This window comes from Saimiri boliviensis, chromosome 13 (assembly GCF_048565385.1).
Source record: "Saimiri boliviensis isolate mSaiBol1 chromosome 13, mSaiBol1.pri, whole genome shotgun sequence".
Taxonomy (NCBI): domain Eukaryota; kingdom Metazoa; phylum Chordata; class Mammalia; order Primates; family Cebidae; genus Saimiri; species Saimiri boliviensis.
This window is the reverse complement of record NC_133461.1, coordinates 92,586,781-92,603,045: the sequence shown is the minus strand read 5'-3', so window position 1 is coordinate 92,603,045 and position 16,265 is coordinate 92,586,781. Positions and strand designations below refer to the sequence as shown.

The window sequence follows — 16,265 nt, the reverse complement described above, 5'->3', positions numbered from 1 at the left end:
TCTGCTTTCAAGTCTTTTGGGCATATATGCAGAAGTGGGATTGCTGGATTGTATAGGAATTCTATTTTTAAATTACTGAGGAGCATCCATGCTTTTTTCCATAGTGGTTGCATAATTTTACATCCCTATTCACAGTGCACTAGGGTTTTATTTTCTCTGCATGCTCACCAATACTTGTTTTATTATGTTTTCTTTCTTTTATTTTTTAATAGTGGCCATCCTAACAATTGTGAAGCAGTATTTCATTGTGGTTTTGATTTTCATTTCCCTAAGATATGCAGTTTACTAATAGTTTCTCCCATTATGTAGGTTGCCATTTCACTCTTTTGATTGTGTCCTTTGATGCATAAAAGTTTTTAAGTTTGATATAGTTCATTTGTCTAATACTTGTGTTTGTTACCTCTGCTTTTACTGTCATGCATAAGAAATCACTGCCAACTCCAACATCATAAAGCTTGTCCCTTATGTTCTTTTCTAGGATTTTAATACTTTTGGGTCTTGTGTTTAGGTTTTTAGTCCATTTTGAGTTATTTTTTCTATATGGTACAAGATAAGGACCTGTCTTTATTTTATTTTATTTTTGCATATGGATATCCAGTTTTCCCAGTACCATTTGTTGAAGAGACATTGAGTGGTCTTGGCACCCATGTTGAGGATCATTTGACCACATATGTGAGGGTGTACTTCTGGGTTCTCTTTTTTTTTTTTTTATGAAGATGGGGTTTCATCACGTTGATCAGGCTGGTCTTGAACGCCCAACCTCAGGTGATCCACCCGCCTTGGTCTCCAACTTCTGGGTTCTCTATTCTATTGGTCTATTTTTCTTTCTTTATTCCAGTACCACACCGATTGCTGCAAAGCAGATATGGCTTTGTACTATGTTTTGAAATTATGAAGTATAAGTCCTCTAACTTTGTTCCTTTTCAAAATTGTTTTTTGCTCTTTGGAGTCCCTGGAGAATCCATGTGAATTTTAGGATGAATTTTTCTACTTTTGCAAAAATATCCCCTTGAGATTTTGATAGGGATTGCCTTGTTTCCATAGGTTGCTTTGGGTAGCGTGGACATCTTCACAATATTAAGTCTTCCAATCTGTGAACACAGGATATCTTACCATTTATTTGTATCTTTAATTCCTTTCAGTGGTACTTTATATTTTCAAGGCAGGATTGTTATTTTAATTTCCATTTGAGAGTGCTGTCTACTTTGATGAAAGCAGGACAAATATCCATGCTTCCAGCTTGGTAAGAGGTTGTATCTTCCCATGTTAACTGACACCTGAATCTGATTTTCCCAAAGTCATTTTAGCTTCTTAGAGTTCCGCAAGCAAGTATGCATCAGAATGCTTTATAACTTAAGCCCTGACCCATGGAACTTTTTCCCCTAGACCCAGTGTGCTGGAGAATGTAGAAATCCTCATACCTGGTATTGTGTTCCTAGAGGAGAGGCCTCCACGTCTGATAAGCCTGGCCACTGGTGACTAGGCACAGGTTGTTGAGCTCTTGGTCCTGGCACATGCCAAGCCATGAAAGTCTACATGTCTCTATTTTGTCGAGTGAGAGCTCTGGTACTCTTAGAGGGCAGAAGGTAGTCTTCCTTGCTCCCTGTGTGAATAAAGAGGGCCATCAATTGGGGCCAAGGAGAGTGGGCTCTAGGTGTTGATTTTCTCTCTTTGATCTCATTCCAGCTGTGGTGCACAGAGGGCCGTGATGCTGGCGAACCTGGGTGTGTGTTTGTTTGTTTGTTTATTTATTTATTTATTTATTTTGCCTTAGAAGACAATAAAAAGGCCTGGCAGGAGTTCCTTAGTTCACAGGTTGCCTACTGCTCTTCAGAGAGGCTGTGCAAAATAAGCATGCTGACAAATCTTGCATGTTATTTACTCTTATTTAATCATGAAACTTTGCAATTCCTTAGTGTTGTTACAAGGAGGAATGTAGGTAATTCCCAACTTACTGAAAATCTACTTCCTTCCTTTTAAAAACCGTTATTTTAGGAAACTGTTGTCGGTCTGGTGCAATGACTACATGTCTCTTGAACCTCAGACAAACAGGTGTGGTCCATGTTGTAGTGTTCTAGCTGGCTGACTTCATGGAAGTTCAGACAGCAGATTGGCATGGGGGAGGGAGTGTAGTGGTTTATGGCAGTCCTCCCAGCTAAAGCTCTCTGAGTTCAAGTTAGTTGAGCCTTCTGTTCTTGGCAGATTTTCCTTCAGAGTATCAGTGCCAGAGCCCATGTTAAAATCTTTAGTGGTGTTCACAGGCCCAAAGTGTAATTTGAACTAAAATGTCTGGCAGAATTCTGAAATTAGACTTTGGGCCTGTGAAAATCTCTTCTGTGGCCCTTTTATTCCCTGCTCTATGTTCCTCATTCTGGTAACAAAGACAACGTAGGCCAGCAAGGGAAGCATCATCACAGAAGACTTTGTAAGAGGCTTAGACTTCAGTTGTGCGTTTTCATTCCCTTCAACCCCATGTTCCAGAGTGGTAAGGGTGGTTGGAGATGGACACAGGACCTGCACATAAAGTATTTCCCCTTGATATGGGTGGCTGTGTCCTCACCCAAATCTCATCTTGAATCATAGCTCCCATAATCCCCGCATGTCATGGGAGAGACCCAGTGGGAGGTAATTGGATCATGGGGGTGGGATTTTCCCATGCGGTTCTTATAAAAGTGAATACGCCTTACGAGATCTGATAGCTTTATAAAGGGCAGTTTCCCTGCACATGCTCTCTTGCCTGTGTAAGACATGCTGCTGTGTAAGACACGCTTCTGCTCCTCCTTTGCCTTCTGCTTGTGAGGCCTCCCAGCCATGTGGAACTGTGAGCCCATTCAACCTTTTTCTTTATGAATTACCCAGTCTTAGGTATTTCTTTATACAATATGAAAATGGACTAATCCACTCCTATTGTTGCATCTACTTGAGGACCCCCTTGATATGCCTAGGAAGATGTTGAACATCCAGGAAGTAAACAGGTGCTTGACAAATCACCATGTGGGCGATCTTCACATTGCAAAAAGATTGATGGACTGATGTGAAAGCAAAATGTGTCGAGGAACAGCAATTAATCACTGTTGCTACCACTAACATTTGTTTTGGATTTAGTGGTTTATGCAGTGCTTTGCCATGGCTGTTACCAGATTTGATCCATCTGTCAACCCCATGAGATATTGTTGCTGCAGTATCACTTCTAGAGATTAGCAAACCACAGTGCACAATGTAGTCTGGCTTCCCCAGGGTCATGAAGTTGCTCAATTAGAGCCAGGTTCTAAACTGCCGATTTCTGTTTCTGAATTGCAAGATCCTTCCAAGGCACCATTCCACTGTGGTAATCACTGTGAGGGATGCATACAAAGAGTACATAGATTCTTACCAGTTACAAAATCAACACTTAAGAAACAAAAATGAAGCTGCTATATTGTGCGGTAATGTGTGGCACATTAGGAAATCAGATCTGGAAATCTGCATGGGCTGGAAGGTCAAGGAAGAGGCTTCCAGAAGGAGGTGGAACTTGGATTGGCCCTTAAAGAATAGCTGGGATTTGGAAGGTGGAACGCAGGAGTGTCTGGGGAGGCATCAGCTTGTGCAATGGCTCAGGATCAGGAATGCACATAGGGCATGTTGGAGCCACAGAGGTAACCTGCTGGCTTAACCAGCGTGCATATGTTTTAGGAGAACTCTCTCTCAGGGTCATTCTATCTTTCCACCAAACCCTGGCAGCTAAAGTTTTCTCAGCCAGGATGCAAAATTGCAGTGTGTCTCTGTTTGATGAAGGAAGCCTTTATTGTTACTGGTCTGGCACAAAGAGCCCTTGGAGAGAGGGGACAGTGCACAAGGACAGGACACTAAGGATACCTTGTGTTCCTTCAGAATGATTACACAGAATCAGCGGCACTTTGTTCCTCTGAAGTGGCTTATGGTTTCCTTGAAATAACCTCCTTTGTAACATGGTTAATGGAACTTAAGGATACAGCCTATAAGCGTGGTCAAGTGGAATTTCTGGCAGCAGTTTACAGGGCATTACTAGATTGCCTTAAAAAAATCCCTTTGTATTTTCTGGTGACAGGTTTGTGACTCTTATCCTACTGAACTGTACGTTCCCAAATCGGCCACGGCACACATCATAGTGGGGAGTTCCAAATTCCGGAGTAGACGGCGATTTCCTGTCCTTTCTTACTACTATAAAGATAACCACGTAAGTCTCAAGGCATGCTTTTGTTTGACACTTTGCTTTTCTTGTTTTATCATAAGCAGGCATTTTCTAGCTGCCTTCTACTGTGTGTTTGTGCGTGTTTGAATTCTTCAGAAAGTGTGTGGATATTCATGTGCATGGTATGCATGATATAACTATGCGAAGTCCTTATCTCATTAGACCTCCCATGTTTATTTGATAGTAAAGTAATGATTCAGAAAATGACTCAATAAATTCAGAAAGTTCCTAAGCCTAATCATCCAAGTGAATACTGTCACTGTCCTCTTCTAAGTGGGCACCTTGGGAGGCTCAGTGCTTATTCAGTGCTGGAGATGTGTGGCATGCCTATCTTAGAAAAGTTGCCGAGGTCCATGGCCTATTCTTTTCTATTTTCTGTTATTTGTTTGTTTGTTTGTTTTTTCTTTTTGATACGGAGTCTCATTCTGTAAACCAGGCTGGAGTACAGTGGTGCAATCTGGGCTCACTGCAACCTCTGCCTCCCAGGTTCAAGCAATTCTCCTGTCTCAGCCTCCCCAGTAGCTGGGATTACAGGCACCTGCCACCACACCCAGCTATTATTATTATTATTATTATTATTATTATTATTTGTATTTTTAGTAGAGACGTGGTTTTACCATGTTGGCCAGGCTGGTCTGGAACTCGTGACCTCAGGTGATTCACCTGCCTCGCCTCCCAAAGTGCTGAGATTAACAGGCGTGAGCCACCTGACCTTACTATCTGTTTTTAAATGACATGTTCTTTTGAGTGTCCTCAGTGTAAGAAATCTTTGATTATAGAGAGCATGGGTTTTATTTTTTAAATATTACTTATAAAAGCCAGAATTGGCTTTGTCTATATTAAGGACTCTAAGTAATAATGGCTCTAATAGGATGTAATTTTTTTTCCCTTGCATAAAATTCTCAGGGTGGGCAGTCCTGGCCTAGTAGCCTGGCTTTATCCCACTTAGCCCTCAGGTACTGAAGTTCCTTCCACCTTTCTGCTCTGCCACCCCCTGGGTTTAGCTGTCACCTGCCTGGGGCAAGAGATCGATTCAGTACAATTACCACCCACACACTCCAGGTGGCAGGTGACGGAGGGCTAATAGTGTGTGCCCAGCTTTTTGAGAAAGGCTGCCAGATACTGCCACATGACACCTCCCATTCATCAGAACCTTGCAGGGCAGGTATGAAAGTACAGTCTTATGAGGGGCCATTAAAACAGCTAAAACTTGAATTTCAGTTCTGCGTAGTATAGGAACACAAATTTGGAGGAGCAAGAATGGTCTTTGCCATTCACTTTTAAAAGATAGCAAAAAAACAAAAACAACAAAAACCAAAAAACAAAACAACCCACACATTTTTTCTTTCTTGAGTCAGAGTCTTGCACTGTCGCCCAGGCTGGAGTGCAGTGGTGTGATCTCGGCTCACTGCAGTCTCTGCCTCCTAGGTTCAAGCAATTCTCCTGCCTCAGCCTCCCAAGTAGCTGGGACTGGAGGTGTGTGCCACCATGCCCAGCTAATTTTTTGTATTTTTAGTAGAGACAGGGTGTCATCATGTTGGCCAGGATGGTCTTGCTCTCCTCACCTCGTGATCCGCCTGCCTCAAACTCCCAAAGTGCTTCGATTACAGGTGTGAGCCACTGCGCCTGGCCAAAAACCATCTTTAAAAAAACAAAAAGTTATTTGGCTTTAGCCAGGTGAGAGAGAAACTTTAGTTTTTAAGCAAGATAAAACAGTTTTGGATTCAAAGCTGAATGAGGCTATAAACAGGGGAGTGTATGAGTTAAGTGTATGCACACGCCTGCACCTATAAGCAAGGGGGTAGAGCAGGGTCTGAGTCAGATTCTGTAGGCTTCCAAAAATACCTTGAGCAATGCCAGCTTCATCAGAGTGAGCATGTAGCCTTCTCTGTTGCTACTTCGAAGGAAAATATTCATTTAGTGGTGAAAGTTCTGTGAATTGGAAGGATATAAATTATCTTATTTTTACTTACATTGATTTATCTTCTTTCCCTAGCCCTGAATTAGGGTCTAAAGTATTTTATTAACTCCAAATATATTTCAGCCTACACAGAACTGGAGCACTGGTTAGAAGCTAAAAAAGATGTGATTTTTTTTTTTTTTTTGAGACAAGGTCTCGCTTTGTCGCCCAGGCTGGAGTGCAGCATCATAATCATAGCTTCATAGCTCACTGTAACTTCAAACTCTTGAGCTCAAGGCATCCTCGTGTCTCATCTGCCCAAGGAGTTAGGACTACAGGCACACACTACCACACCTGCTAAGTCTAAAAACATGATTTTTTTGGGTTTTTTTTTTTTTTTTGTAGAGAAGATAATTTTTTTTGTAGAGACATGGTCTTGCTAAGCTGCCTGGGCTGGCTTTTTTATATTTTATTTTGTTTCATTATTTTATTTTATTATTATTAAGGTCTCACTCTGTCCCCCAGGCTGGAGTACAGTGGCACAGTGTTGGCTTACTGCAGCCTTGACCTCCCAGGTTCAAGTGATCGTCCCACCTTAGCCTCCCGAGTCACTGGGACCACGTGCGTGCCACCTCGCCCAGCTAAATGTTTTGCATTTTTTGTAGAGATGAGGAAAGCCATGTTGCCCAGGCTGGTCTCAAGCTCCTGTGCTCAAGTGATCCACCTTCCTCGTCTTCCCAAAGTGCTGGGATTACAAACATGAGCCACCGTGTCTGGCCTCTTTGTTGTTAGTGTTAAAGACAGAATAAATAGGGATATGAAATTTTATGGTGTTGTACTTGAATTTAGGGTGCTGGTAACATGCACATTATTGTAGCATCCATTGATTAAAGAAGTAAGAGAGAAGACAAATCCAGGAGAGGGAGAAAGGATCTTTTATTGATGTTTCAGAGGTGTTTTATTGTTGTCTGTAGAATATCTAAAAAGTATGCACAGTGTGCCTAGCAGCCCTTTTTTTTAATATTCTTGAGACAAAGGACGTTTTATTTTTGTCAGTGTGAGTAATATAAGGATTAAATGTGTATTGTCTCAGAAAGGAGATAATTTTTAGCAATTACACCTCAGAGACAGCTTCTTCCCTGGCTGACCTCAGACCCACGTGGCTCCACTCCTGCTTCCCCAAGTGCTATTCTTTACTTGATCTCTAGGCCTGAAAATGGACTCACGTAGCATAGTTAGAGTTTAAGATAATTGATTTCCCATATTTAAAATTTTAAAGCAGAAATGACTTGAAGTTCTAGCTCTTCCAAGGTACAGAACAGAGATGTGTTTCAGAGCATTGCAGTGCGATTGGGTTACGCCAGGGAAGTCCTGAATGAACACACACTTGCGTGCCCACTCTCCCAACCCCATGAACTGAAATCTATTTTACAGGTAGAATAATGATCAAATTTGTGTTTTATTACAGTGTTGATGTTTTAATATCAAGGTTAATTATATAAATGCTTCTGATTTGACTAGGGCTTTTCCTAAAGGAAAGTATTATTACCAAAGGTGGATTTCTGTGGTTAAATGGAAGATGCTGAAATAGCAGAGTAGTTATCTGTGCTGCCATTGCTCATCAATGGCTGCATAGAAAATAGGCAGTCTTCCAGAAAAAGTAAACAGGTATACATTCCATCCATTTGCTGATCTTTCTTTCTTCTCTTTGGTTATTTGAGACATTTTAGGCTTAAGAGTATGTACTTCTACCCAAAAATAACTTATGCTTATGAGTAAGTGTATTGCATTTTATAGTTAAAATATTGTTTCCCATGTATGTTACCACAGAGACACTTCTGATTTTGGCAGTGACATGACTTGGCTAATGTTGGGTGCTGGGAATTGGTGATTAGATTAGGAGAAGCTTGAAATGTATCTGATTTTTATGAACCTGAAGCTCTGGTTGATATAAAGGCCCCTGCTGAAGGTACATCTTTCCCTTTGGATCAGCTGTTACCATGCATGTGTTAGATTGGTGCAAAAGTCATTGCGGTTTTTGCCATTACTTTTAATGGCGATAATCACATCCTTTCACCCTTGTGGTGAGGGAAGGATTCCTGCTGTAGGTTACAGGGACACCCAGACACACAACACTTGACGCTGGACATGTGAGATGAACAGCCATTTTACCGGTCACCATACACTCAATTCTAGGGGAAGTAGAATACCACAGCCCACGAAGGGACACCTGAGGTTGCACTGAGGAGCAAGGGGCTGCAGGAGGCAGGCTGTGTAGTATCAGGAGCGTGGGGTCAGCCTTGGCTCCTGCAGGAGGGTGTGATTAGCTTGCTAGCATAATTCCATGGACTGGTAGGGAACTGAAACCTGCTACCGAGGGATGGGCAGGAGCTACACCTGCTATGCTGGATAAGGAGAATTGTTTCACTCGGGAACCTTATCCATAGGAGCAGACTGTGGCAGGGAACTTGAGGCCTTTTGAGGCCCTCTCAGTTTTTACCAGATGTCGAGGCAACACACAATATTAACTTTATGCCTTATGCACACGGGATATGTAGAGCCTGTGGGTTCCCTTTGAATATCCAGCGATTAACAGCTTTACAGGTTATGGTTAGAGAGGCTGAGTGTCATGTATGTTCAGAATTCTGTGTGTCTTTCTATGAGAGGTCTTAGAATTGCTACACCCTTTATTCTTTATTATGTTAGGATTTTTTTTTTTTTAGTTTTGCTTCACATGGTGCACAACATGGTCTCCTAAATTAACAGTACACATTTCTAGAAAACGAAACTCTGGAAGATTTCCAGTGAGGCAAATTTCCTTAAAAAAATAACTTCATGCTCTGTTTTTATAATTTAATACTTGTTGTATTAATTCCTGTGTGTTAGACACAGTGCCAGAAGTGTTACAGTATTATGCCCCTTATTACACCCTGTAGTTTTAATATTTTAGACATTTTATACATGAGAAAACTGGGGATCAGAGAAGATACATAAAGTAAACAAGATGGTACACTGACCGAGAGCACAGCCAGGACTGACAGCCAGGTCTTTTATTATGCTGCATCTCTTTTTTTTTTGTTTTTGAGATGGAGTCTTGCTCTGTCACCCAGGCTGTAGTGAAGTGGCATGATCTCAGCTCACTGCAGCCTCAACCTCCCAGGTTCAAGGGATTCTCCTGCCTCAGCCTCCCAAGAAGCTGGGATTACAGGCGTGCATTACCATGCTGGCTAATTTTTGTATTTTTAGTAGAGACAAGTTTCACCATGTTGGCCAGGCTGATCTTGAACTGCGACTGCTGACCGCAGGTGATTCACCTGCCTCGGCCTCCCAAAGTACTGGGATTATAGGCATGAGCCACAGCACCCGGCTTTATGCTGCATCTTAATGCTATTTTGTGTTGCCTGACCTATTTCTCCCATCAGGGCTTACATCACTTTGTAAGAATTCAGGATCAGGAAATACTCTGTCTGGATTCAAATCTAGGCTTCCCCATTTACTGTGTGATCTTGAGTATGTTCCTTAACCTCTCTGTGCCTTGGTCACTTCATGTATAAAGTGGAGCAAAGAATACGTCTGTTGTATATGATAATTAGGCTAATTAAATAAAAATATGCAAAGTTCCTATAATAGTGTCTGTCATATAAACACTCAAAAACACAGTAGTAAGATGACAGTAGTAAGCCATCAAAAATGTTAGATTTTTAATTATTAGTAGCATTGTAAATGAGCGCTATCCTTTACAACTTACAACTGAAGAGCTTTTAATCTATGCTCTGACATCAGTAAGAAATGCTGCCAAATAATAGTAATACTCTTTGGATAATCTACCTAGGGTGTATATAAGGTACACAAAAGCACTAAGACAACTTACCCTTCTGCACAAAATTTAAAACCATGTTAGCAACTGCTGAGTCCATGTTAAATTCCATTTAGAGCACATCTTTAGATTATTAAGAAAATCTAACTACAGAATACCAAAAATGTAGTCTGTTTAGTATCTGTGTTTTATCGACCACATTCCATAGCATAGCAGTTCTGACTAGCTGTCCTAGACCAGAAGGTAGTTTGAAATAGTTGTTGTCCCTAAATTGCTTCATTTTGTAATTGGTTTCTCACTACTTTAGTGAGTTTTGGTGTGTATATTCTCAAATTCTCACCGTTTAAATACATTCCCATCCCCATCTAACCCTTCTGATGGAATCTAAGATTGCCTAGTGGCAGCTGTTCTTAACTAATGTTTCTTTTTCTTTTCTTTTTCTTTTTTTGTTTTGTTTTTGAGGCAGAGTTTCATTGTTACCCAGCCTGGAGGGCAGAGGTGCCATCTTGGCTCACTGCAAACTCTGTCACTCAGGTTCAAGCAATTCTTCTGCCTCAGCCTCCCAAGTAGCTGGGATTACAGGTGTGCACCACCATGCCTGACTAATTTTTGTATTTTTAGTAGAGACGGGTTTCACCGTGTTGGCCAGACTGGTCTCAAACTGCTGACTTCAGGTGATCGGCCTGCCTCGGCCTCTCAAAGTGCTGGGATTACAAGCATGAGCCACCACACCCGGCCAACTAATATTTCTTTATCCCAGATAAAGTATCATCTAAAGCCAGCTTAGAGTTATTCTCTCTCCAGGCAGAATTCCCTCTCAGCAGGTGGCAGCCCCTTACCCCTTAAAGATCAAAGGAAACAGGACCACCACGAAATCCATCTGTTTCATTTGCTTTCTGGACGCTGGATGTAGCTTGCCTTTGCTCTCCTCTGGATCCCCGCCATCACTTCCTCTTGCTGGTGGCCTTGCCATTGCTTGCCATCCTCTCTTCCATATTCATACCCTTGTGATCTTTTTCTCCTCCCCAGAAGTCAGGAAGGAGCCACCCTGGAGTGACTCTGCTGCCCCTTTGCTTCCCACTCCCATACCTTGCCCCCCTGAATTCTGAGCCTGGCTGTTGGTCTCAGGCTTCCTTTAACCTCCTCAGTGATTGTCTGTCTCTGCAGAATGGTACTGGCGCCCTCAGACAACGGCCCTATCATATGTCCAGCCATTCTATGGTTCTCCAGCTTCAGCGCTAGTGAGAAGTGTCCCCACCTTCTCCAACAAGGACCACCCAGGCCCTTTTGAGTAATCCAAACCCATGTTAAGTTTCCCTGGGTTGGGCTTTAAAGACAATTAAGCTGTAATTGGACTAAGATTTGGGGTGTCCCTTAATGGATAGAACCCTGCAATGCCAGCATCCTGAATAGGCCATGGTATGACAGGACTATTTTCAGTGAAAGTTTCCCCTCCATATTATCCTGCATGGAGGGCTTCTCTCCCTGCCTTCATTCTTTCACACTGTGGACTTATAGTCTCACTGTAGATGCTTTGAGTCATTCATGCATTTTATTGGGTGTTTTATGTTTAATTTAAATGTTAAAACCTAAATCCATAAAAGTACTTTGCCACAAAAGCCTAAGTTTATAGCTGCAAGGTTAGGTCTGTACCTCGTTTTCATAACTTAGGGAAATGTTTATGTTCTTCTAGATGTTCACTTGACAGTGCAGTATACTCTTCCAGAATTGCAGGGTAGGGGGCTTGCAGCAGAGAATGCAGATTGATTCCAAAAAAAATACCCCTCTTTCTGAACAGACTTAAGTTAGCATAGGTATGTGCCTGCTGTCCTTAGGTATCAAACCTAGCAGCAGCCTGGCCTTTTGTCACCATGAAAGTTTCCCATTTAGAATCAGAATGGGATTTTGGTATTTGTGGCTTCTAGATAGGCTAGTAAAGGGAAAAAAAAGGTTGGAAAGCATTAAAAAAATTTTTTTTTAATTTCACTAATCTTGCCATTAATAGTATCCTGTACATTTGAGGAGAACAGTTAATTATTTTGTATTTCTTCTTTGGGCAGGAAAATGAAACAATACCAGTGAAAAGGAAAGTAGGTTATTTAAATGGTTTTAAATTTCATAACTTAGATCCTATCTAAACAACTCTACACATTCCTAATATTTTGCCCTGAGAGGCTTTTTGTGTCATTTGCCCATTAGTGATTTCTTTGACTTGAATTAAAAATAAACAAGTCTTGATTTCCAGAAAGCTGTATCATGTTTTCGTAAGCGGAGGTGGACTATCAATGAGCCAAGGGCTCTTTGTTCTGGAGACACAAGGAGAGTGTCTCTCATGGGTACAGTTACCTGACAGTGCTGTGTTGCTGTGACCTCTCCCACCAGGCTTCCATCTGCCGGAGCAGCCAGCCCCTGTCTGGCTTCAGTGCCCGGTGCCTAGAGGACGAGCAGATGCTCCAGGCCATTAGGAAAGCCAATCCAGGAAGTGACTTCGTTTATGTTGTTGACACCCGGCCTAAAGTAAGTGTCACCATTGAGATGCATGTCTTTGCACCTGAGTTGTGAAACCGGAGGCAAGGCAAAGGCTAGCCGACTGCCATGTCTTGTGCAGGTTGCTTCATCTGCAAAGGGGTGGTTCCTCTTGACATAGTCTGTATCTAGGCACCCTGCTGGCTGCTTCCTGGAGGTCCAGTGCTCCTGAAGCCTCTGACTATGCAGGTACATTTTCTATTTCCCCTGCCCCTAGCATTGTGCTGGTCACACAGGGGCACCCAAATGAATGTGGCTTCCTTTTGGAGATTGTGCTCCTAAGTATAACCAAATTAGTACTGGGTTTATTTCTCAAACAACTCTTTCTGCTCTGACAAGAAAATTCAGTTTGGAGCTCCAGCAGTTCAATTGTTGCAAGGTACTCATATTATTTTTCAAATTCAACTTGCAGTAGTCTATACCTGTGACCTGGAAAGATTTATAAAATATGTAAATTTTTTAAAAACTATATTTAAAAAAAAAGTTGTAGGTATGTAAAAATGTATAGAAAAAGATCGGAAAGGATAAACATGGAACTGTTAAAATTCCCTGGAGAAGGGAGTAAAATTTGGGGAGGTAGAGGGCTTTCTACTTGTTTGTTGTTAGAAAATCATTATTTTACAATTACATATGTATTAATACATTAATTTTCTAATTTAAGCAAACCAATAAGAAATAATAAATCTAGACATCAAGGGATGAGTCACGTTGATCTTATACTTACCTTCCACTCAGCCTTACTTTTTTTTTTTTTAAGGAGAATCAGTGTTAATTAAGTTCAATACAGTTTCCGGTTTTTCTTCTTAGACCCAATTCTTTTAAAAGTCATCAACAAGTGGCGTCCCCAGAGGGATGGACACAGAATCACCTACCAGTGCTTTGACTGTAGTGGACAGAATGAGGTGACAGAATGGAACACCCCTTAGTCAGCATATTTGGCATCGCACTTTTCATGCCAATAGTGAAAATGTGCCTGGACCTGTGACTGAGGAGAAAGATGAACATGCAGTCCTGTCTCCTTGTGTGGGAAGCCGAGAAGTCCAGGATGTCCTGTTAAGCAACAAGAGTAGGATAGAGAAATTACGTTGAATGCAATCCCATTAAAAAAAAATGGGGGGAATGTATACCACACTGTTGACAGTGGTTTTTCCTGTGGGGCGAGAAGTTCATTTTAAGAAACTTTTCACTTCCTAAGTTAGAGTTTGAAATTTTTTTTTCAATACGGAAAAGGTATAAAACCATGAGGACCTTAAATTTAGTTAAACATCGGGTTGCCATATGACTCAGCATTTCCTTCCTGGGTACGTAACCAAGTGAAATGAAAACTTACGTCCACATAAAAAGTTGTATGTGAATATTTGTTCATTATCAGTAATAGCCAAAAATATAAGTAACCAAATGTTCGTCAGCAGAGAATGGATTTATAAAATATGGCAAGTCCATTAAATGGAATATTATTCAGCCATGAAAAGGAATGGACTACGGATACATACTGCAGCATGGACAAATCTTGAAAGTGTTATGCTAAGAGGAAGAAGTCTGTCACAAAGGAATCATGAAATATTCCAAGTAGGCAAATTCATAACCATTGAAAGTAGGCTGATGGTATGCCTAGGGCTGGGGGAAGGGATGGAAATGATGAGTGACTGCTAATGGGTAGCGGATTTTCCTTGGGGTGATGAAAATGTTCTAAAATAAGATCATGGTGATGGTTGCACAACTCTGTGGCTATACCAGACACCCTTGAGTTGTTTGCTTTAAATGGGTTAATGGTGTCACATGTGAATTATATGTCAGTGATGGTATTAACAAAAAGAACATAGGAAATAAACATTACAGCGAAATTTAAAAAAAATTACAAGGAAGGAGAAAATAAAACCAACAGTTCAAGTCATTTATAAGTGTACTCTGTTGGTAAGAGGTAATTATAAACACGGTCTATACTCATTGGTGGATACGAGAAGTCATGAGAACTGAATCCTTTGTGTGGATACTCAGGCCTTGGTGATTTTCACAGATTCTCTGAACCTCATGTCACCAAATATTATGATTTGTGTCCAGGATAATGTAATGTGATGTTTTCCTAGAGTAAGGTCAGTGCCCTACTCCTACCCTCACCTCAGAACCATCCTGTCCTCTTTGGAGCAAAGCACACAGTGGGAGAGATGTGTGTGGAGTAGTGAGGATGGAGTCGCTACCCACCGACGCCAGATGAGCAAAGCAGTCATGGAGATCAGTGATGAAACCGATATTACAGCTAGATCACATTCACATCCTACTAGATTATAGGTCAAGGGTCCCTTCCTTTTAAATTCTCAGAGCACAACGCACAGATAAAAGTTTCAAACTGGAGAAAAAAGTCACTTCTTTGCTGGAAGATTTTCACTGAAACATGTCAGAAAATCTCTGGCTTTTACTATTCTCTTTCACTTTGTGCCTTTCTCTCTGGGTCACTGCATTTAAACCCTTCCTTCTAATGTGACTGCTTTGCCACCTCTTCTTTGTACACTTTGTTTGCAAGGTGGGGCTGTTTTGAATTTCCTAATAGTTGCAGATGATTTAATGATTAGCTGCTTAGATACACTGAAGATAAGACAAGATAAGAAAAGGAAGAGAAAATACAGGGGCTTTACTGAGTAGAGATTGGGAAGCCTTTTTCCTATCCAGTTTTTTTTTTTTTTCAGTTTTAAATAAAGCCAGACAGATTCACCTACTAATTTTAGGACGAGTGATCCAGATATGTACTGTGTTGTGTAAACCTTCTAGGAAATGTGGCAGCTGGAGAGCCAGGCATATTCCAAATTTAAAATAAATTAATCCAAAGGATTTGATTTGAAGTGTATATTTAGCGCTAAGCGTGTTTACTCTCAGCGGTGAGTTTGACGCTGATCCATTAAAGAAAACAGGGGTCTTGTGCAAGCCGTGCCTGCTTCTCATTTATCCATGCATGCACGCTTCACGTGAGGTTTAAACTGTTTGCTTAGAGCTTTCATTATTCTAAAGATTGTGTGTGTTGATTTTTGTTCCAGAGTATGTGAGGCCTCCTTGGTAGCCAGGAGACTGAGTTTGCTCTGGGAAGTGTAGACTCTGGCAATCAGGCACTTCTCAGGTTTGCCCACAGGTTTCACTAAAAAGAAAAAGGATTGGGAGCTGACCTGGATCGTTCCTGCCCTTTGAGCAAGGCTAGCCCCACATAAGAACTTCCAGAGCCACCTGTTCAGATGAAAGTCTCTGAATTGCTTGTTGACATTAAGATTTTGGGAGACACCAGCCTGAGCAACATACTGAGACCCCCATAAAGATAGAAAAAATTATCTGGGTGTGGTGGCATGAGCCTGTAGTCCCAGCTACTTGGGAGTCTGACGTGGGAGGATGGTTAAGCCCAGGTGTTGGAGGCTGCACTGAGCCTCGATTGCGTGACTGCACTCCAGCTTGGGCAATAGAGGGAGACCCTGTTTCGAAAGAAAAAGAAAAAATTGGGAGACAAAGTCAGTGAAGTCTTCGAGCATGTATTGGATGTTGATTCACAACAAAATTATGCTCGTTAGGGCACATATTAGTGCTAGGGGCTGGTGCATTAAGAAAATATGAAAGTGTTGATGCAGTATTTGTTGAATTTTCAAATGAGAGATAACTCATTTTATTGCAACCTTGTTCATGACTTTATCATTCATTTGTTTTGGGACTTTGCTGAGCTTGTAAAAATGCCAGGCCCTTTCTCATTTAGTTCTTTTAAGAATCCTGCAAGTTAAGAGGGTTTTTTTCTTTTCATGGATAAGGGATAGAACTTAAAAGAGGTTAAGTAATTTGCC

The 16,265-nt window shown here is 41.3% G+C and overlaps 1 protein-coding gene across 2 annotated transcripts in view; it reads left to right on the top strand.

Moving 5' to 3' along the window:
• The window catches only part of MTMR7 (myotubularin related protein 7), a 113,766-nt gene that overhangs the window by 59,475 nt on the left and 38,026 nt on the right, over window positions 1–16,265 (top strand). Inside the window, exons 5-6 of one of the 2 annotated variants that reach the window (XM_003935557.3) lie at window positions 4,067–4,195; window positions 12,310–12,444. In XM_003935557.3, the coding sequence (XP_003935606.1) occupies window positions 4,067–4,195; window positions 12,310–12,444 (264 nt within the window). The remainder of the gene's footprint in view (window positions 1–4,066; window positions 4,196–12,309; window positions 12,445–16,265) is intronic. The other variant, XM_074383959.1, reaches the window with a different exon arrangement.